General features: G+C 43.4%; 1 protein-coding gene across 2 annotated transcripts; it reads right to left on the minus strand.

Moving 5' to 3' along the window:
* Window positions 1–6,505: 6,505 nt before the first annotated feature.
* Window positions 6,506–22,435, minus strand: INSIG2 (insulin induced gene 2). Of its 2 annotated transcripts, XR_008508491.1 has the most exons (7): window positions 22,349–22,435; window positions 17,951–18,288; window positions 16,201–16,325; window positions 13,963–14,129; window positions 13,447–13,546; window positions 11,700–13,017; window positions 6,506–6,851 (listed from the first exon to the last, which is right to left on the minus strand). XR_008508491.1 is itself a non-coding variant. In XM_036386809.2 (6 exons), the coding sequence occupies exons 2-6, from the start codon at window positions 18,192–18,194 to the stop codon at window positions 12,976–12,978; spliced, it is 678 nt and encodes a 225-aa protein (XP_036242702.1). In that variant the 5' UTR covers window positions 18,195–18,288; window positions 22,349–22,435; the 3' UTR covers window positions 10,559–12,975. The 2 variants fall into 2 exon arrangements, 1 of the variants encoding a protein (XP_036242702.1); XM_036386809.2 differs by lacking the exon at window positions 6,506–6,851 and having other exon boundaries at window positions 10,559–13,017.
* Window positions 22,436–23,036: the final 601 nt, after the last annotated feature.

Raw genomic sequence — 23,036 nt, forward strand, 5'->3', positions numbered from 1 at the left:
TGATGTTGAAATAGGTTGACGTCATGCCAATTTACTCTTTCCCAAATAACTGAAAGAACAGTTGAGTAGTACCAGGAGAGGTCAGGGAACAGGACATAAGACTGGAGTATCTCCTTTTTGCCCATGGGCAGATGTGCCCATCTCATCCTGAAGATTTTTTGCACAAAAAGCTTTGTTTTCTCTCATTCAAAGCATCCATCCTGATGTTTCTCTTGCTTCATCAGTTGTTACGGCTTATCATTCTACACTGGCAGCCTCTTTGGGACTTACACATCCAGAAGAATGGAACTGTAACTGAGCCATGATTTGGGTAAAATTATCTGTGCTAGGATGGCATAAACCAGGAGTTTTCCCATCTAGCATGGCAGAATGTTTTGTAACAAGTATGAGAATTTCCTTGCCATGACATTACAATCTCTAGAATAACCCAAGTGATTTGATTTTTTTGCTCCACAAAAGCAACCATATGGACTGGGACTTGATGAGAGCATTCAAAGGACTGATGTTATCCAAAAATTTGAATAACAGCTCCTGGAGAAAGTGAGGCAGAAGCATCAATGCTTAATCAAATCCAGGCTTTCATTTGCTTGGACTAACAGCTAAGGAAACTGGTTTAATTTCTTCTGTGAGAAAAGTGAGATAAATGATGTATGTGTCTCGGGTAAAATATTTGATCACTTACCTTCTTAGTCATCACTGGTCTTTAATCGCACATTATGTAACATTACACCCAGTACAGATTACATCAGGGGGAAAAATCACAACCATGCAGCCTGCAGAAACTAGAAAGTAATTTGTCTCCAGGAGGAAGGATGCTCTTTTCTACACACTCTGTGTACAGCACCATTTATCATCTGTGAGTGGAACGGCGCTCAGCTGAAGTCACATCAGCCCTGCCCTCCTCTTCGAGGCGCCTGTCCCAACAGCAGCCAGACCCTACAACTTTCCCAGGGCAAAGGCCTCTAAAGCAATGCCAAATCACTCAGCCCAAACAGGTTTATAAGACCTTTTAAACTCTCAGGCTCTGCTGTACTGGAGTACAGCCTTTTCCAAGCTGCCTCTGTGACAATGCCATATTCAGAGACCCGCTGCTTGCAGATTGAAGACAGATCTATTTGGTAATAACAAAAAAAAAAAAAAAAAAAAAAAAGGCCTCCCAAAGCCAAACCCTCCAAAGAACTTATTTCCTACTGAAGAAACTTCTCTGAGCCTATGAAACCTAACTACTCTTCGGCATGTCTTCCCAAACACAGCATGCCAAAGTAGTAATATTTTATGTTTCAATTACAGGACATTGTGGGCTGCTGCCATCTGCTATGAAAGGGACGTTCTGCTCCCTGAACATCCTGGTTGTAATTTTCACAATATTTGAGTTTCTGAGAGATACCAGGAGCTCCAATACAGTGTGTGGATACCCAGCAGCACTAACAACACTTAAAAAATGGGAGAGGTGACTTGAGGGTGGCAGTGGATTTTGGCACCTCGGAATTTTTCCCCAGGCAGTGGAAAATATTCCAGCATGCACTAAACATGTAAGAAACTTTCCCCAAAGCACATGGCAAAGTGAAAACATGAAGGAGTGCCTCATGCTATAACATCATCTCCCTTTTCCGGAGTTACAGTTGGGTTCAATTTTCTATTATTGCAGATCTTTGGGGTGGGACTTGTTTGAAGGGCTCAGCCTTGGCCCAAATCCTCTCCCACTGGAAAACAATGAGCCCCTCGACCCCCTCGCTGCTTTAATGGCAGGAGAGCGCAGCCAGCACGGAGCGCTTGGGGAAATTCCTCTCCTCCACCCGCTCCCTCACAATGGGTCAAACATTTCATCCCTGCGTGAAGCCTGAACAAACAGGCATTGCACAAGGAACCGCGGCGGGGAAGCGCGGCCGCCGTGCCAAGGGCAGCCTCTGAGGCACAGCCCCTCTGCGTTAACCATTGCAGCTCATGGAGCTGCATCCATCCCTGGAATGTCCCTCCTGGGGAGCCCCTGTCCCCCCAGCTGCCTGCCTGACTGATGCCTGGGAAGCTCTGCAAGTGGTGGCTGGCAGGGCCAGGCTGGCCATGACTTGGTTCAAGCTTCCACATCCTCCCACAGATAACAAAGATGGTGATTGCTGACCTTGAGGGCTATTTGCTGTAGGGTCACTTTTGGTTCCCTGGTAGCAAATTTTGATGAAGGTTTGCATTTTTGAAAATTGACCCATTTCATTTATTAATGAAAGAATAATGTGCCCATAAATTATTATGTATCACCTTCAGAAGGAGAAGAATAATTTATTGTTGAAGTGTCTGACCAAACTGTACTTACCACTCAAAGACAATCCAAACCTGGAGACATCTACCTGCCATGCCACACCCTGGCACTTCTTGACAAACCCTGTCTCACTGCCAGCTCAGGCAGCAAAAACAACCTGTGCTGAAAGACGTGCAAAGTTCACCCACGTTTTTATCCTTGGAACTATGGATTATGGTACAGTAAGGAATTGTAGGTAGAAATATACAGGCCCACAGTAGATGGGAGCTTCTTTGCCCACAGACTGCCTTGTAGGAGAAGCTGGCATGAGGACTAAGTATGGGCTCAAGAACCTTGAGCCTGTGCCTTACCTGGGCTATTTCTGGTGTGGTTCATCAGTGCTTTTGCCCCAAATCTCAGGATGTGTTTCTATAGGCCAAAAGGAATAAACAGCTTTTTCTTCTGCATTAGGTAAAAAGGCACAGTAAATGGCTTCTCTCAGTTTACATTATTTGAGGATTTGCCTCATCATCTGTGATGCCAAGAGAGCTGAGCATTGCTATGACCCTTCTGTTGATGGCATAAAGCACTTTCTCAGGCAGCCCTGTGCATACTGTGCTCATTTGAGGGGTAAATAAAGAAGACATCATGGCTGGATGTGCGTTCTCTGCTAGCAATCAATGCACAGCATACACTTTTGATGAGGTTAGAAAACAAGCATCACATGGAGAGAGGAGTATCATGCACATACAACCTTCTGAATATATGTCAGCAATAAAATGATAACTACAAAGGCAAGCAGTAGCTGCCCACGGTAGGATGTCTCATCTAGCTTAAGCTCAGCTCTGCAATACAAGCCCAACTTTGTGCAGTTTGATAAAAAGCTGCCCTAAAACAACAACAAAACCCCTACACACTGCTCTGAAGGATTAGCACAAGGATATATCTTTGTTCACTGAGCCTTTTTTAATCTTGAAAAAGGAATTTCTTACATCAAAAATAGAGGATTCTTTCATGTCACTGTCAGCTCCGTAGCCCACCTAAAATTGCATTATTACCACTGACAGAAAGACAGGTGTTAACAGCTGGAGAGAAAACAAATGTAGAGTGCTGTGGCAAAATTTGAGGAGAAACAGATGTGTGAGCAATGCTGCCTTTGATATTTATTTTAATAGTGCTTCTCAAACGTGTTCAATATTTATGCAGCCATAGGCTCAGCTTTCAGTGGCACACGAGAGCCTGCATTATTCGCCTCTTACCTCTTCTTTTCTTTTCCTCCCTTCCAACAGTCATAAAAAACAGCATCCACAAATCTCCCAGGAACAGCCAGCCTATTCCTCCTCCCCTCCCCCAGTGTGAAATGGATAGAGTTTTTTAGCAGTGGGAGTTCAGTGTGATTAGTATGCTAATACGGGAGAGAGAAAAGGAAATGGAGATGAGAGATACGCTCCTTTAGCGAAGAAAAGCGGGAACAACTGAAAGGAGGATCTCTGCTAATCAATTAACCTACAATGGACCTAATGCCATAAGAAGCTATTGTGCATAAAGGGACAGAATTCTCGGTGACAGATGGCACTTGGGCTCGTGATATTGCAGGGCTGCTGCTCCAGAGCTTGTTTACCTCCCATACAGGAGTAAGCAATAAAGCAATAAAATTGCTTATTTATTTTAAAGAGAGAAGTTGAAATGCTTATTTACCAAATCAATCAAGATTTAGTAAGGCAGAACAGCCACAATCCTCATGGCCCTAAAATGCTGGATACTTCACTGATTTCAAATAGCAATTATCTATTGCAGCTTCTTGAACCCGCTCTGACTGCAAAGAGACATTTAATTTGCAAATTTTGATGAAAATTGTCATTTTTTTAATTGCCTATTTCACCGATTTGAATTTTAAAACAAACGATTAACTAGAAGCTCATTTTTACTTGCCTAGGGCAAGCCCAGAAAAATATTTGTCAAGACCCAAGCCTGTCTGCTTAGCATTTGAGTTGAGAAATGCACAACTGCCTTCAAGTCAACATTAGCTGTGACAGAAGCAAGACTATTATTTAACAGTAGCTGAAAATGTCAAAAAGAAGCGGCATTTGGCATTTTGACAAGATGGCGTTGAAAAGAAACTATTTTGTTTTTCCTCAACACTCAGATAACCATAAATCAAAAGTGTACAATTACCACTTGGCTCAGAGTACTGCTTTGGAGGGTTTCTCTGAACCAGTGGGGAGGAGGAGAGCAGACAAGTCTCCATCTTCTGCTTGCAGCCACCTTCAAGGTCCTATCACAGCCCAGACCCTCCAGACTTCAAAAAACCCATGTTCTGCTCCCAGGATGGAGGTGGCATCATCCAACAACTCATGTCAGACCTCAGGCACATCAGCATGATGAAGACATCCCAAAAGCTAAGGATATATGTTAATGCTCCAAGGTATATGTTTTAGGTGTTAACTGTCTGCCAGAATGAATTCAGACTTTTTGACCTTTTTTTAAGTAGGTGTTGTGCTTGGGCATTAATCAGCTTTTTTTACATTAGAAATCATAACAAAGGGTCAGCTGAATTAATTAAAACCAGTATTGTGTTGAAGAGAAGCCTGATACTGAAGAAGTGCAGGAAAAATAATATCTGAAGGACTTTGTTCTCATGGTGAGATTAAGTTGGAAGTTACTGTTTTAATCAATGACAAGATGTGACAGTGTTCATGGTAAACAATATTGTGAACCATCTCAGGGAAACAATGACATGGTGATAAGATACTGCCTTCAAGAGCTTTAGATACCAGAATGAACAGGCCTTAATAATTTAAGAGGTGCCAAAGTGATGAACATATGTTCATCTTCATTGCACTTAGCAGATACTGCCCCCCCTTCATCTGGGCTCAAGTAGAACAATTTTTCTAGCAAGGTTTCCCACCCATGAAATCCCTTAACATCAGCCAGCATTAGGTAGGGTATCAAATCCCATAAAGATTTGTCTTTACAAGTGTGTCAGTTGCTGCTTCTGTCCTTCCTCAGTGAAGTCTCATCACGCACCTCAGAGCAGCTGTGCAGGAGAGACATCAGGAGTTTGTTGCACAGACCCCTTCCTACGTCCCATCCCTTAATCTGCCCTGTACCAGCTCCATGACCAACCTCACCACATCCCTCTGGGTTTCACTAGTTACTGCGACCTTGGAAATCACAAACTTTCAGAGTCTGACATTTCACCAAAGCAAAACTATTCCAATAAAAGCTGATTCAGGTGATGCAAGAAAGCACATACTGTCCCCATAGCTTTAAAACTTCCCTGAAGTTTGGGGGGGTTCTGGTAAAAACTGGGTCCCTTTTCTTTGCAGAGCACCTCTGGTGTCCTGCTTCTCAGACTAGTGGTAGGCAGGAGAAGGCAACACCACAGACAACTGGCTGACCCTTTGCACTGACCTTGCACTGATGCGGGAACCACCCCAGCTTCAAGAATCTTATTTTATTGCCTGGAAACAGATTCAGGGACAACATTTGTCAAGCCACAGGCTGTGAGAGCAACACAGCCATCCTCATTTACCTGTGAACTGATCCAGAGTGGTGAAACCCAGTGGGTTTCACATCCCAAAAGTCACTGCAAATCCAGGTACTTGGGGTGCTGAAAAGCACCTTGAGTGGGTGAGTCTGAAAAGACAACTCTCCCTCACACCTTCAAGTTTAGTACCACCAAGGCTAAGAGTTGAATGCAGAAGCAACCTGTCATACCTCTCTTTGTCTTTTGGTACTTAAAGGTGATTCTCCTTTGTAAACTTACATTTAAAACAATCAAAAAGCCCGTGTGTGTACTATACAAATACCACTGGTATTTGTCTTTGAGCTGGGCATTCTGACCTGACATTGAAACTGAATTCCCTTTTGTATCCAGCCAGCTTTATCAGTGACCCCCCATCTTGCTGCTCTTTGCTGTCCCAAAGTTCATCCCCTGGACCAGTGCAATGATTAAAGTCTGCAGAACTAACCTGGAAAAAAACCACATTTTCAGGAACAGGTAGATACCTTCCCTTCCTCCAGCTTCATTATTTCTTAACACTGCATCTCTACTCTTATTACCTACATAATATTACCTGTCTAATGCTTATACCACCTAACCCCCTCAGTGGACATATCACCTCATTGATTCACATCCTTAAACCATCAGTCTTCAGGACCTTCCAATTCATCTTCTTCAAGCCACTACTCCAGCACCATTTTTTGCTTGATACACTGATTTGAGGAAAACTGGTTGGTAAGAGGAGTCTGAAACCACACAAAGCAGTATTATTTCCCTCTCTCCAGTTTAATCAGAGCAGGCACAGGTCCAACACAAAGCCTCAGCTGAATTTCCTACAAGCAAAATACTGGACAATTAAAAAAAAAGCAGCAGGATTGTGGCAAGCATCTATGACAACAAGCTCATCAGCAGCCAACATTTTGTATTTGCATCATTATTAATCTGCTCTGCCAGATCTGATTCTCCTGAAGAGCTGATATCCCATATAAAAAGCACACACTGCAAATCACAGAGGATGATGACAGTTTTCATCAGTGCTGAAAGAGAGGAGGGAAAGGCAGGATCTGTGATGTGCTGCTCTTACGTGTTGCACAATGTAGGCATTTTTCTGACCTGTATCAGATGAGAAAAGAAGTAAGGTCTAAACAATTTCATCCCCTTCAAACAGAGTGGGCCAAATTCCCAACCAGCATGAAATGCTGCATATGCAGTGAAATCAATGGAGTTATGCCAGTCTGGCTGAGAACTTGGCTTTGCATGTCAGTTCATTCAGCAATGATTGCACTTGACGTGCAGCTCAGAACAAGCATTTGTTTTTAAACAGAAACAGTGGAGTCTTTCAGTGCTATCCCAGCCTATACATAGTCCTGGCTCCAAGTGCAGGATTAACTCTCCTTAGCTCAGGCTCCTATGCCTTTGTGCAAAGGAAGAGTAGGGAGGAGGAAGAAAGCACTTTCTTCTCTTTTTGGCACACTGATGGCATGTCTCAGCACTCAAGACAAGAAATGATGCTCTGCAGAGCAGGGCAACTTTGCTCTTTGCTGAACCTGTAATTAACACATGCACTTGATGTCCTTACAGGCATTGGGCATCCTTTCATCCCACCTGAACACTGTGGAGTCACATCCCCCACTTTACCTCAACATTACCAGCCCGTGTCCTGGGCCAGACCAGCAGCTTTCACAGAGTTCAAATGGAATATGTCAATCTAAGCTGGAAGTTGCTAAAGCCTCATTCCCAGGGAAATTCTCTGGTGGCATAGCTAGGCTTACTCCAGGCATCCCTAGTCACTGAGGAAACAACTGGCACAGCTGGGATAGAGAAAAACAGATGAGCCAAAGCATGTTCTGGTGATCACTGCCAATGAGGTGATGCCTTTGGAGGGCAGCTGAGACCAGAACAAGTCAATACAAATGCATCTGTAATGCATCCAAGGTACAATCAGAACGATCACTTACTGTCCTTTTCCTTCTTGCAACATTATGGAAAATGCTAGAGGCTCTCCTTGCATAATTTCTATATGGTAAATAAAGCGCAATCCTGTTCCTCACAGCTTTCCTTTTAGTGGAAACATTTTTCGCCAATAATTGCATGAAACAAATCTTACTTTGAGCTTTGATTACCAAAAATATCAGCATTAAATATCTAAACTGGCATTGAATATCTAAATTTAATTTGGCATTAAATATCTAAATGTTGGTTACGAGATGTACACTGAACTAATCAGAGAACAGAAACAGCCAAACTACATCATGAATTCAGACAGTGACATATTTATAAATACAGATTTTTCCTTCAATAAATATTTTGCCATATTTGCTTCAAAGGCACAATTTCAGGATTTTTACCAAAAATGTCATAAAAAAGCAGATCTTATGACTACACTTGTGGACCTTGCCACTGCAAATGCTCTGCAATGTGCACACATGTCCCTGCAAAACTACAGTACAGCAGGTCACCTCCTGCAGGGATGTTTGACAAAGACAAGGCAGAACTGCTGCCTATGGAGAAAGTGAATCCTAGGAACCTCAGTCTGGAAATGCTGCAGGTTGTGCACCTGACACAGATGTACAGGGCACACTGGACACAGACCTCTCCACCAGCTTGGCCTGAAGAAAATTAGTAGCTGCCCCTTTGCTTTACATTCCTTTTTGTTCCTATTTATTGCCTCCTATCTGCTATAGTGCCGGGCAGGCTAAAACATTGTGGATGTGCAACAGGAGCTACTGAACTTCTGTGCTTCAGAACCAAACAAGAAAGGAAAACCTCAAGAAAATGCCAAACTACATTTCAACCTGTATTTCAGCTCTGTTCAGATCAAGAAATAACTCCTACTTCTTCCCCAGCACAGCTTTTAAACATTCAAAGCACAAACTCCCAGTATGCTGCCTGCAAAGTCCAGGCATAAAGTTTATCCTTTAATTTGAGGCTTTGTCATTTGACTGGGGAGGAGGTAATCAGGACAAGGCTCTGGACCATGCTGCTCAAAACATGACAACAGACACACCAAAAATCCAAGCTGGCTGCCTGAAGCAATTAAAGGAGTGTTTACTATTCCATGACAGTTAACATGTTGGACTGACCTTTCATTTACTGTTTAGTGCTGAACATTAAGCTGCAAAATTACTCATGCTTTGCATTTAGTACTGGCATCAGAACTAACAGCATTAGATGGCTATTCCCACGGCGTTCCTCTGCCCAGCTGTGCACCTACTTCCAGCAGCACTGATCTGATACCTAACAGCACTTCCACAGGTCCTGTTCACCCACTGCCATCAGGAATTATCAGTAACACTGCTCCAAAATGTAAAAAGCATATGCAAAATGTCCAGGGTGATGCAGCTGGTGCAATTAGGTTCCTTCCTTACGTACCAGGAAGGAAAAAAAGGGAGGACTGGTGTATGCCCACAGGTCCCCACGGCAGCTCCCAGCCAGATGGCAGCAGGGAAGTACAGAAGCTATGGAGGAAAAGTTCTTGTTTACTCTCCTCCTAGCTTCTTACAGCAGCCCTGTTATAATGAGAGGCACAGGATACATTTTTCAAGTGCCTGACAGGTCAGCAGTTGGAATATTCCCTCAAAACCCAAGTAACTTTCCATTCAACACCCTCAGGCTAGAAGAACCTGGAATTTCTACTCTCCGAGTCTACAGATGGAAGGGAGAGGTAAAGTTTCTAGCAAAACACCTTTACTCATATGCTTCTGGCTAATCTTAGTGCTTACTATCCAAAATTATGTTTATTTCTACCCCTGGCTGTAATCTGTCTGGTCAGACACATGGCATGCCCAGGATACTGCATTTTGACAGCAGAGTTAGGAATTTTGGGCCACAGGTTGCCAACACAAACAGAGGATTTTTCCACTCACCCCCTGCACGCCTTCCAGCTTTCAGTTGTGGTGCTGCCCTGCTGTGAGACTGCATCCCAAACCCTCATGCACCTCTCTTCTCACCCTTTTCTCACCTCTGCCTGGATGCTTTTCCATTACATTTCCAAACCTCTCTTTATCACACCTTTTTTGAGACAGTGATGGGCACGATGAATGGAGTCTGTGAATACCAGAGTTACATTCAGTTCATATCCAGACCAGAACATTAATAAATACAAATACATTATGAATTTCCCTGCCATTTGTGTTTTGGGGTTTTTTCATATCCATATTAGCTATTTATATCTAAATCTCTATTTTCTGTATTGTAAGTGAAGTTATCTTATTCCCACTGCAGATTCAAAAGAGTAGATTTTCCAAGGCTGCTCAGCATGGTAATTAAGATAGAATCACGGCTGATTTGATCTTCTCTGCTTCTTTTTCACTATTTTCATACAACCAATTTTGTGCAACCAATATGCCAGCTAAATGGTCAGAGTTATTATGAGATTACTGATAGAAGGCAACTCAGTGTATTTTAAATATCAATATAACTTCTTAAAGAAAGAGGAAACCTATCAATCAAGGTTGCAATTGTGTTTAATGCACATTTTGCTTTTAACAGCAATTTGCCAGTTTAAATAGCATAGACCTTACAGGGTTAATTGGTGAAGAGGTAAGAGCGCTTTTAAAGTTGTATCTAAATTATACCTTATTCATTCTTTATTGAACAACATTTTTCAGACAGTCTAATGTTATAACTACATGCTATACAGTAGCAGCATGTCCACACCACTAAAGTTAAGGCTGTGTCACCATTCTCATCATGAACCTTTCTCAGGGTTTGAACTCATCAGCCCTAAAATCACAGCAGTTTGAAACAACAGGACACCCACAATGTGATCCTGTACTGATGTTAGTCAAGTAAGAATAAAAACAGTAAGACACATATAATAAAGGACTCCACCCAAATTTATTTTGGATGATTGCTGCCTTTGCACAACATGCTCAAAATTTCCAAAATGAAATTTAAAAGTCAGCGGACAGCACAGTCTAACCAGGTTTAGCTGAGTCTGAGTGCAAAGTGCTGCAAAGTGGGTGCCACAGATGCACAACAACCACTTCTCACATACTGCACATTGCAACACACACAAGGCTGCTTCTGTGTAAGTATCAGGCTGGCAGGTAACAGCAGTTCTACCACCAAGGGAATAAAAAACCAACTCATCTTCAGTTGTACACACTCGTTGGTCATGATGAAACTACATTGTTTACCAAGTCAGCACACTGGCTACTGAGATACTGTGTTATTCCCTACAGTTAGCATAAGAAACATCTGAATTTTTATGCCACTCATGCCCTGGTAAGTCAATAGGGACTTCTCACACTGTCCACCAAGCTGAAGCCATTTGTTGAAGTAAAGAAGGTGGATGAGGTGAAATACTGTAAGAGAGAGACCCAACAGCTTCTTCAGCAAATTGCCAGAGCCTGCCGAAAGAAATTTACCCTTCATCCCTGCCCAGCTTCTTGGTTTTATCAACAAAATGCTTTTTATTGCCTTTTGGTTTGATTAAGAGAAAACCTCTGGTCAGGGATCTACTCAGACATGTTCTGCCTCTGCTTAAAGCAAAGTGCCTCTGTAGGTGCTTTCCTGAGACATCATCCCAGGACAGTGAGCTGCAGGTGATGACACTTTCTGAAGCTGCAGAACCAAGCTCTTCATACATCACTTGCTTATTTATTATTTTTACAATTTCCCATTCAAGAAATTTTTCTTTTGTTACAATGCTTTTGGAAGTGCTCATTCCACACTTTTCAGACTTGGAGGTAAGCAGGTAAGACTGAAAAAGTTGCCTAGTTACAGCTTTGTGTACAACGCATTCACACATATATTAATAAAAACTTGTCTAAACATCTATTTGTTCTTTGGACCAACTCCAGCCTCCCCAGGTGACTGTAACATGTCTTATAAACCTTTCATGGAAGACTTAAAAAATAGTACTTAAAGACAAAAAAAGGAAAACAAATACATTTAAACATCATCAACAAGGACAGAATGGGAAAACAAAGCAGAGACATCCCACGCCAAACTCACTGCAGGCACAGGTTAGTAGTGTCCTCTTGAAATCTGCTTTCTGCCTTCTTGCACTTCTTCCAGATCATGGTCTTAAAAGCCAGCTGCAAAGCCAAGAGAAAATGCCATGTATGCCCCCAGATATGGGTCACACACTGAAATCCTTCTTAAGAAGGGAAGTGCTCAGCACACAGCCCATTTCAGCTCGCTGCCCTAGCAGGCTGGCTGTGCACAGGCACCTGTCAAACAGGGCTAACAAAACTCTGCCTCACAAAACTGCTGCAAGAACAAATGCATTTATGGTTGCCTGGACACAGTAACTGCAATGAGGGCTCCATCACTACCTAAAATACAGCACTGCTGATCCCTGCCAACAGAGCAGGGGGTGGGCAAGGACCACCAAAAGTGACATTGGTAATGGAGGGGCTTACGACACTTTATGGTAGTGGCTGATTTACTTCAGAATTGAATTTTGCAATAAAAACTCCCTAAGCTGTTTTCCTATCAACACAAATCAGCTTAAAGGATTGTACAAGAATGACCTGAACTGTATCCTGTTTTGCACACAAGCAGTTTCAGAATCTGTCCGTGGTTCACATGAATTCAAAACCAAATGTAGATGCTGGGTGTACCAGGGGAAAAACAGTGAATAGTTTCCAGACTCAGTTTCCATTTCTGTGATACTGGGCACACACCACAGACAAATGAAATGCTATGGCAATAACCCATGAAACCTGCAGTGAGTTTCCTCACCAGTAATGTGGGTCAGAAGAATTATATACTGTGTTAATAGGCATAAATGAGTTACTTATTGCATCAAAGTCCACCTGTAATCCATAAATTTCATAGAGATAGTAAGGGCTATCATGGAAAGAGATCTTCATTGCTAAACATGAACCCTCTCTGTCTTTTTCTAGCTGTTAAGAACAAATTCCTCAAAACTTTCAAGATAAAGTGAATCAAGAAGTTTCAGCTACAGAAACATAGTGCAAAGGTTCAGTTTGGCACTGCAACATTACAGACAGACAGGAATTTATGGTAAACTGTTTAGATTTGGAAAAAGAATCCTATAATTGAACCAATATTGTCAAATGTATTGCATACTATTGTAACTTCACAGTAATCAAAATCAGACATCAAGGTTTCTATAGAAGCAGCAATCACAGATTGCAGTAAAGTATACCACTCAAGGGAAAAAAATTGCATTTTGGCAATTTCATAGTCAAGTGTTCCTTATACTCCTCCAACAGTCATTTGTCAAACATTTTCCTGTTTAAAAGGTGCATTTTATTTCTTCTCAGTCCTCGTGAGACTTCTCTGCAATGACTTTGCATTCATACTGAAAAACAGAAATTGACAAAATAATATTAATTTACATAACTAGTGAAAAAGACTTAAGTGATTTTTCTACAAAATGAGTGATAAAATAGCTCTTGTTAAACTCCACTCAGGTAAGTTTGATCTCCTTAAGTTCTGTGCACATACTGGTGACTGCCATTTCTGTCCCCTGAGCAGGTCAGACTTTGGGGATGGCCAGATTTCTCCCCAAACACAAAAGTATGTAGCAGAGTGTACAGAGCAAAGCATGGGTGTACTCTGATTTACAGACTGATCAGCTCACTAAGTACATCAACGAGAAATGATTGCTGGTTTCTACCTCACTGCACACCCTCGAGCCAAACAGCTGGCTGGTATACATGGAGGAAGAAATGATATGTACATTTAAACTTCTACTGGAAGGCAATCAATCCCCCTCCTCCAGACTCACCATTGCCAGCTGCCTGCCAATATTGCCCATTGTTATTCCACCAGCAAAAAATATACATGGCAACCAGGAACGGACATAGAGAAAGTCTGGGGATGTGTATCTGGAAAAGAACACACATTTTTGAGTCAGTGCTGTGCAACACAGAGTCCTCCACACACAAGGCAAATTCACAATTATTAGGATATTTTAACTCAAAAAGATCCACATTATAGAAATTTAATTTCTTGCAGCAAACAACAAAGGAGGTTTCTTATTGATTATAGCTGCATTTATTCAACCAAACAAAGCATGTTACATTGTTGGCAAGGTAGCAATTTCATTTCAATTAGCATTTCCAACTAGATTTCTCATTTACACTCACGTAAGAGCTTTCATAAACAGTCCAATTTATGCTGTGCTCAAAATTAGGTGCTGACAGCTTTGAAAATCATGTCAAATTGTACCCCTTCAGTTATTCTGATTTAATGTTACAGCTTCAGAACATTATCATTTCACCTCAGGGGAGCAAATACTTACTGATAGACTCCATTGTACACCAGAAGCTGTGACACCAAGGTGGCCAGGAAAGCAATTCCTACTCCAAGACCAAAGCCACTTCGTGACCTGTCAAAGGTCCACCACAGCCCAATGGACAGGGCTGCCAACGTGAGAGACAGCTGGATATTGTTGGCAAAATCCACCTTCTGTGCTGCCTGTTAAGGATCAGCTTGGGAATACCATGGACAAGGATAAAGCAATTTTTGTCATTCTGTTTCTATTTTGGCACAACAGAAAAAAAATATTAAGACAAGTACAGTGTTACCTGTATCATCTCTCACACAGCTATCAGATGTGAGGAATTAAGGCTTGTAATTATCAATTATTTCATGAAACTAAGAACTTATGACACTTCTTCCAATTTTAGGGTCTCTGCACTGTACAAGACTGAAGAGCCTCTTCCCCTACCAAACAATCAGGCATTTTGTACAGAAACACAATGCACTTGTTACTTCTCACCCTCACCTGGCTCCTAATTACATTGAATATGAAATCTTAAATCTAGCATTAAATTTCTTAAACTGACAGGGATTTACAGAAAAAAGGTATTTATCACGATTAATTGCACTTTTGTTTAAATTACATGATGCTTTACATTCAGCTCAACATTAAAATGTTAATGTGTTCTATAAATCAAAATGAAAATATTACTGGAAAGTGTTCATCTAAATCAACAATGAAAGTCAGTTTTGTCAGCTTGTGAAAGAATTGCGAAGTCACTTCAGATATCTTTGTGTGTTTCACATCCTTCAAAATGTTTTGGAAACACTAGCTCATTCTCATTACTCCTGTCCAAAACAGATAATTAAAAGGGGGCTTGTCATGTTGCTTTTGCCTGAAAGAAAACTTATGGGATGACAGTATAAAAACCACTGTCCTATTTCCTCACAAAAATCTGGAGGGAGACCTAGTGGAAATGAGAAACAAGCTTGACTAACTGAAATAAATAATTACAGGATAAAAATCAATAGCTTCAGAAAAAGTGCCAAAGAAGATAGAACCCTCACCAAATCTGGCAATGTGCAGAACTGGCAACAGCTGAAGAGAAATCAGTCTGGAGAGCTGTCAAGCAGGAAATACAGACAGTACATTACTGATGTCCTGGGATATGGGGAACAGCTGCTAGAGAACTGCAGAAAATTTGCTGTAAATAATCAGACCCCTGTAAAAAGGAGCTGTCAACTCTTATTTCTTAAAAGCAGCAAAGCTGCCACGGGCTCACCTAACAGGTACAGGTAGTGAGAACCACAGCACCAGAGCAGAGCATCTCTGGAAGGACAGTGGGGCTTGTGAGGGACAGAGGGAGTGACTTGGAACCTTGGCAGCTCCAGCTCCTCCAGCCACACTGGAGAGCAGAGGGTGGGGAAAACCACACAGCAACAAAACCATCAGTGGCCAAGCAAGCCCAGTGAGAATTCAGCCAGCTCCCCACCTCTCCCTTGATGTGCCCTCTCTTCCTGGGAATGAGGAGATCCAGCAGCACAAGAGCAGAACTTTTAGCACCACTTTTGGAGCTGACACGGGTCGAGATGAGCATTGCAGAGATGATCAACTTTCTTTCCAAGACCTCAATTTTCACCAGCAGACCCTGGTTTTAGCTGATGGAGGAGGCACTAGGCATAACTGCAGAAAGCCTCTCAGATCCACAGCACTGCCAGTAAGGTGCACCAGTCCATGAGAAATGCATCCTGTCACCCAGAGTGCTCTCTTGGCATCAAGGAAGGCATCCTTTGCAGAAGGGGGTAGCAACATTTCCTGGCATTGTATAGTCCTGAGTATTCCTGGTCCTGAGCTCTCCCTACTCTTTGAAAAGTGCATGTGCTTCACTCATGACCTCAGACAGGTCCTCAAGCTCCTACTGTGGTATTAAAAGGACATCAGCTTGCAACAACCTAAAGCACTTTTCTGTAATACCTACTGCATGAATATCTTCCTGCACTAACCTTAATTATTCAAAGAAAATAAAGACTCTAATTAAGACAAAACCCAGTATTGGGACATTCCTAATGAAAATATTTTTCAGAACATAAAGATGTGAAACTCCTCAGCTCCAATACTGCTTACAAGTTTGACACTAACACATAATCTGCCTTTTCCTTGCAAAAATGCTGCATGTTACACCTTTAACACCAATTCAAATTCACCACAACTGACTGGTGAGCTTTTTTTAAGAGGAAACCCATTTGTTACCACCAATGTCACTTGGTTATAGGATACAGCACTGGCATGATTTATGCCCACAAAGACTGCTACACATCGCATGACACTGGACCATTCTCTCTTGAACTTATGTGGCTCTCCCAGATGTCTGTCCATGCAGGGGTACAATAACCCAATCACAGCTGTGGAGACAGGAGAGAAAAAAGGCCCTCAAGTTAAAGCACTGGCAACATTTAACAACCTAGAATAAAGCCTAGAATAAAGGCTATCTAGACTTTGACAATTAGAGTCACTACTAAAACACACAATTTAAGGATAAACAGCACAAAAATTAGGATAAACAGCACATACATCGTAAAAGAAGAGGAAATTCCAAGACTTTAATTATTTTAAACAAAGTTCAGCAGCATCTTCAGCCACTGCAGCAGAAGTAGCAATACAGAGACAATTTGAACCAGGGTCACAGGATGACAAAGCTCTCCCCCACACCAAAGTCTGCACTGTTGTTCAGAAAGACCACTAATAGCTGTACAGGCTGGTACTTCAAAAAATCCCACACATCAAACATGTTTAAAATAACTGCAAAACCAACACACCACAGTACTGGTGTGGTTTATAACATCAATATTTTGTGCTTTCTTCTGTTCTTGTTACAAGCAGGCTTTGTTTGGATAACATTTTTCTCTTCTTCAATGCTACTCTCAAGCTCACCCAGAAGAGAGAAAGCCAAGAGCCTACAGTAGCTGTTGAATACAGAAAGCAAACAGGAATTCCAGCCTCAGGGAATTGAGATGCTCTTTCAATATTTCTTCACAAATGTGTTCTCCACTGCAACTGCAGTTAAAAAGATTTTACCAACCACACTAAGGATCTATAATGGTGCCTTAATATTAGACTGTAGTGGTGTCAGCCCAGCAGAGCCTCAGCCATCAGTACAGACTGCAGTGCCTTCAGTCCAGCACACTGCTGGGGGTAACACTGCAAATGCTCTTTCCTCTGCCACAGAGGAAACTGATCCCCAGGATTCAGGAAAATAAATCATCAGTAAAGCTGGAGTGGAAAAAAACCTCCCTGAGCAATTTTCTTGCCAAAGGCCTTGGGCCAAACTCATGACTAATAATGGTGATGGATGAAAGGACTTCTCTGAAAGCAGCCTCGATCACCCCTGATTATAAATATGCAAAATACCTTTATTCTGCTCATAATAATAAACCATACTGCAGAGAAATGTTACATCAATTCCACAAAGGCTGTGCAAGTGCAAATGGTAAGAAAATGGGTGAATTATCAGCATTTACCACACAGGTTCCCTCTATGCATACCAGCAGAGAAGATAAGGAAAAAAAAAATGGGGAAGACTAATAATGAAAAAAGAAAACCCTGAACACCTCAACAGAGTAACTCCTGTTGGGAAAAGCTAATTAAGGCTGTAGTATCTTTAAATCAGGTGACTTAAAAATCAAGTACTAAAATCAAAGAGTGCATTTTACAAGCCATATCCAGTCTTTCCATCCAAACTACCAACCCATCAGGCCCAGAAAGGCCCACAAGTTTCTTGTCAGATGATGGCAAGATGTAGCCTTCCTGAGTTCCCATGGCAGCTGCAGCGTTCTCAGGTGACCCAGGAGAGCACAAAAACTAATTCCAGGACATGTGTATTTGCGTATGCAAAAAGATCAGAAGCATACTAACAACTCAACAAGGACAGTGATGCTGAAAGGGAATTTTTTATCGTCCCCACCTCTCACACAGTTTTTTGCAACTACCCATCTCAGCACACCAGGCACAGACACACGACTGAACTTACCTGATGCTGTGCCACAGCAAGGTGGTACCCACCAAGCTGAGGAGAAGATGCTTGTGATCACATCAGGGGGGAAGAGAGTAACGTTTCTCTGGATCTGAAGCAAGTTTAATACTAATGCAAGAAATACACCAATAAAAAACAGCACTACACCACGAATTACCAAATTCATGCCACGACTGGTTACAGATGAAATGTATGGGCCACACTTTTTTGGTAAGGTTGGCATTGCATCATTTTCTGCCATGACTTCCTAAGTTATCAGAGGCATCCAAGAGGCTGACTGAGGATTCACTTGCAATCAATATTTCAACTCTCTTCAATTAGGAGACACCCAAATCCTGAAAAATAATAAAAAAGAGTGAAAAAATTAGATATAAGAAACATTACTGAAATAAGTTGTATTTCCCTCAACTTATTTGGAGATTGGGTTAAAAAAATGTCTATTATATTTTTTCTGAATTTTCTGAACAGGCCATTAGTCCTTTGATAGCAGAATCAACCACAGCAGCAAAAATGCCTTACAAAGGGAATAGGTTTCACAAATAGTTTTTTCTTCTAGGAGACAGAGGAGGAAACATGTGGGATGGGACAAGTAGGAATGTGGAAGTACATTCCAGGAGGTGAAGAAATGACACAGGTATCAGATGGAAGAAAGGCTTGCTTTGCAGTAAGAATAAATTGGATTACTCCCTTCCTTGAAGCAACAACTGGAGAGGTTATATAATTCAGCAGCAAGTAAACACAGCCCTCGATTCCAAGTCAGCCACAGAGGTTCAGAGATCTCTTTTCTTGAAGAGACACTAAAAAACATTTCTCAACTGGAAAGTGAAGTCTCTGAAGTAACTTTCAGGCTGGAGTCAGAATTTCAGCAATCCTGCAGCATACATGTTTTGTAACCTCCAGTAAGAGCAAACAGCTCAGCAAACCACAGCAGTAACTTCAACAGACAGAAATATTTACCAAAGTAACATACACATCTGGAGAAAACTGCCCTACATCACGACAAACCCTAACTGTAATCAGGCACAGAAGCACCTGAGGGCAAAGCAAAAGGAGCTCCACCTGCCTTTGCACTAGGAAACCTCTGACATGAGTAACTGCCGGCACTACAGGAATGGCAGAGTTCCCACCCCAATCCCTTCCTCAAAAAAAACAAAACCTGTCCATCATGAGTCTTGTTATACATGGATTCAGTGCCACATTCATGTACAACAGCAATTTTGATCGACAGCTTAGCCACCTGGAACTTCAGAAAAAAAGCCCTGACATTGTTTTTAAATCTGAAACTGCCAGCTGGTAGCAGCTTCTGTTAACTCTTATTTATGGCACATGGGGAGCCAAACCAGAACATCCATCCCCTTTCCTCTCAGCTCCAGCCAACCCCGAGGAAGCTCTCTGCAGACACAGCAGCAGAGCAGAGGACTCAGCATTCATTCACTTCTGCTGACTGAAAGCCAAAAGGAAAGTTAAATACATCCAGGCTAGTTAAGATACTCCAGCCAACTGCACAGATGTGATGCCACACCATGGCATACTCGATCACACGAAGAAAGTTCCAACAGACAGAAAAAAAAGAGGAAAAAAAAAAGAAAAAAGTTCTCTTCATACAAAACTTCCCACTGGCAGTATGGGGAGGAAACAGTGTCTTCCTAAGAACACAAGCTCTCTTCCACACAGCCAATTCCCCACGTTCCTTGTAATCATGAACACACCTTGGGGGGAAAGAGAACCACCAAGGTGTCAGGCTTCTTGTCTGCTTCCTGAGTCAGACTGCCAGCCTTGATGTCTGTATCAAGGCTGGCACTGGCACTGCAACACTTCCTTCAAGCAAAAAGGAGGCGCTCCAGATTTTTCTTTCCTGCTCTGGATAGCACAGCACTGGAGCTTGGCATACTTGGATCATACTTTTAGCCTCCAGCAAAGAAACCATGGAGTCACAAAAGCATCACTATTTCTACTGAGAGTCTCCCTTGTGTCCCCTGGGGCTTTGGGATTACCTGGGATTACACCAGGTAATCACTGGAATTCTCAGAATTTACAGGAGTCTTTCTAACACAGGGCATTGGAGGCTGTAGCTCCCAATTACAAACTCTGCAGGAATACTGTGCCTAACGTGGGTTTTCAAACTGTTATGTCCCTTCTCAGCTTTGGCTTGCCTAGGGAAATAAACTAAATTCTTAACTCTCCACTTCACCATCCCAACTGCTTTTCACACTTCCTGAAGTCTGCATATCCCTTTTTATAAATGCATGACCCAAGCTGATATATTAGGAAGCTCACACTTTTAGTTCTTCCTCTAATGAGCAGCACACAGGATAACAGTTTCTTTTTTCAGCCATAAAGTGAAACGTCCTGTGATCCTTTACTTATTCAAGTCTCCCCTCTTTCCTATTACTGAAGTCCTTCCTCCCTGGCACCAGCTCCAGACCTTGCACATTGCATTTCAGCCCATATGGGGAAATTTATTTCTGACAGCCATCTTCAACCCACTTTTTCTGCAGGATCTCTCAGGCCTCTTTGGCCCTGCAAATGTTGCCAGCTTTGGGTCATCAGCAAGCATCTTCCTGTACCTATTTTGTGCATCAAGCTTATCAACTAGAATAGAATCATAGGATGTTTTGGACTGGAAGAGACCTTAGAGATCATCTAGTTCCACTCCTCAAATACTGAGAGAGATCAGCCCAAGTCCCTGTCTTTGATGAAATCTAGAAATAATTTCCCTATATTGATTATTTCCCCATTTTACACTCTCTCTTGGTATCTCCCTCTAACAAGACTCTGTTGTTTGTAATTCTTCATCTACAGGAATCTTCAGCCTAATTAAGAATCATCAACTATCCCACATGGCAAAACTAATGTAAACACTGATTGGCTCTTACTGTTTTTTCTCCTAGAAGTGCTGATGATCAAGTAAAAGTCTAATTTTATTCCCATATAAATCACTTTCAAATCATAAAACCTGCACTTGTATAATTTCCACTTTTTTAATATGCTATTCAGCAAATACATATTTAATTCTGAAGGCTTATCTAAATGCAACAGGAAGGAAATCACTTACTGCTTCTTCACAACCACTGCAGGTGCAAGTTATTCAAGACACCAGAACAGATTTTTATTAGCAGGTAAACAGCCTGACCACAGCAAGGCCACTTGGGTAGGTACATACTGACAGATGTTTATGAAAGTAATTCAAAGTCTGAAACTAGCATGATGTAGTCATTTGCACCTGGTGAGAAACCACCACCTACACATATAATTCCTAGTTGTTTCATCAGTTTCCAGATTTTCCACTGACCCTGAGACCTTCTGGCATGCCACAGAGCAACTGGAGAAGGGAGCAAAGTGATCAGTGCTCAGGAAACATTCTTTATTGCCCCAGACAGCCGAGGCTCACAATGCCCTGGCACAGCACAGATATATACTATCATCACCTCTCATGGAAATTAAATTACTATCTCGAAAGACTCCAATTCCTTCTGACTAGGAGGCCACTGTTCCTGCAGACAGCAGAGACTCTGTCTCCTTTTAAGCCTTATGTTTTACTGCAGGTTTCCTCTCAGACAGGAACAGATCACAACATATTGAACCAACAAGACTTCAGAGCCTTCATTTCCTGGGGAATGCACATTCCCAGCTGTAACACGGCACTGAAAGCTGCAGGCTTGGCACTGCCGGAGTCTCAGCTGCACTTCCCTGCTCGCTGGCACACGCGAACTGCAGCCCAAGCTTTTCAACACACTGTGCACCGTACACGACTCGCAAGGCAGCCACACGGTGTCTGGCATTGCGCAAAAAGTTAACAAGTAAATTATCACCCCGGACATTTATAAAACACTTAGTCACTTAACTGTCTCCTAAGGAGAAGATCCCTCCTGCTCCCCTGCGCTCTCCCTGCGCACCGAGAGCGATTCACAACTTCTGGCACCGCACAGACACACGGGGCACGGCGCGCTGAGGCCGACAACGAGAGGGTTTATTTAGGCAACACTACGCAGGAGATGGCAAGAACCCATCCGTCTGCAGCGAGGCAACGCCAAAAGCAAACAAAACCATCGCGTCTCAGCCATCGGGCGGCGGTTCTACCCCGGACTCCGGCCCGGGGGAGCCCAGCCCCCCTGGGCAGCGCCCGGCACCTCCGGCCCGGCCCGGCCCGGCCCAGCACGGCCAGCGGAGGGGCCGCGGGCCCGGGCAGCCCCGCCGGCACGGGCTGTCCCGACTGCCGGGGAACGGCCCCGCCGGCCTCTCCCTCCGTCCGTCACCCCCAGCCCTAACCCGAAGCACCGCCCCGACCCGCGGGCAGCAGGAGCCGAGGGGCGCCGCTACCCGCCCGCTCGCCCCCCCGGCCCGCGGCTCCACAGCCCCGGCCCAGCCCGGCCCCTCCGCAGCACCGGGACTCACTCGGCCTCCGCCATGTTCCGCAGTCCCCGCCCCGCGCAGCCTCCGCAGCGCCCGCCGGGCCTCGGCCGTGCCGGGCACGGGCAGCGCGGGGGGGGGCGCGGGATGCTCGGTCCGGAGCCGCCCGCTCCGCCTCGGACAGCGCTCCGTGCGCGGCTGCGGCTCCGGAGCGGGCCCGGAGCACTGCCACGAGGTTTGTAAGAGGAGCACTTCACTTGGAGTGCTGTGTGCAGCAGTAATGGGTACAAACTGAAAGACAGGAAATTTAGGTTAGAGATTAGGAAGAAGTTCTTTACTGTGAGGGTGATGAGACGCTGGAACAGTTGCCCAGCAGGGCTGTGGATGCCCCAAACCTGGCGGTGTTCAAGGCCAGGTTGGATAAGGCCTTGGTAAGTGTGAGGTGTCCCTGCCAGTGGCAGGGGGTGTTGGGACTGGATGATCCTTGAGGTTCCTTCCAACCCTTAACATTCTGTGATCCAATAATCAGAAGAAAAGCTGGATGTGTTGGGCTGTTAGCCCCATGACCACGCTCCCAGCTGGGCTGGGGGCAGTGCCACAGCCGGTTCCGCCTTCAGGCGCACACATGGTGGGAATGAAGTCCTTGTCCCCAGCTGAAGCTGCCAGCTCAGCTTCGGCCCTCCTGAGCACCTGGTCCCACAAGGACTTTCCCATGCACTTGACTTTATTGATG

The sequence above is a fragment of the Molothrus ater genome, chromosome 7 (assembly GCF_012460135.2).
Source record: "Molothrus ater isolate BHLD 08-10-18 breed brown headed cowbird chromosome 7, BPBGC_Mater_1.1, whole genome shotgun sequence".
Taxonomy (NCBI): domain Eukaryota; kingdom Metazoa; phylum Chordata; class Aves; order Passeriformes; family Icteridae; genus Molothrus; species Molothrus ater.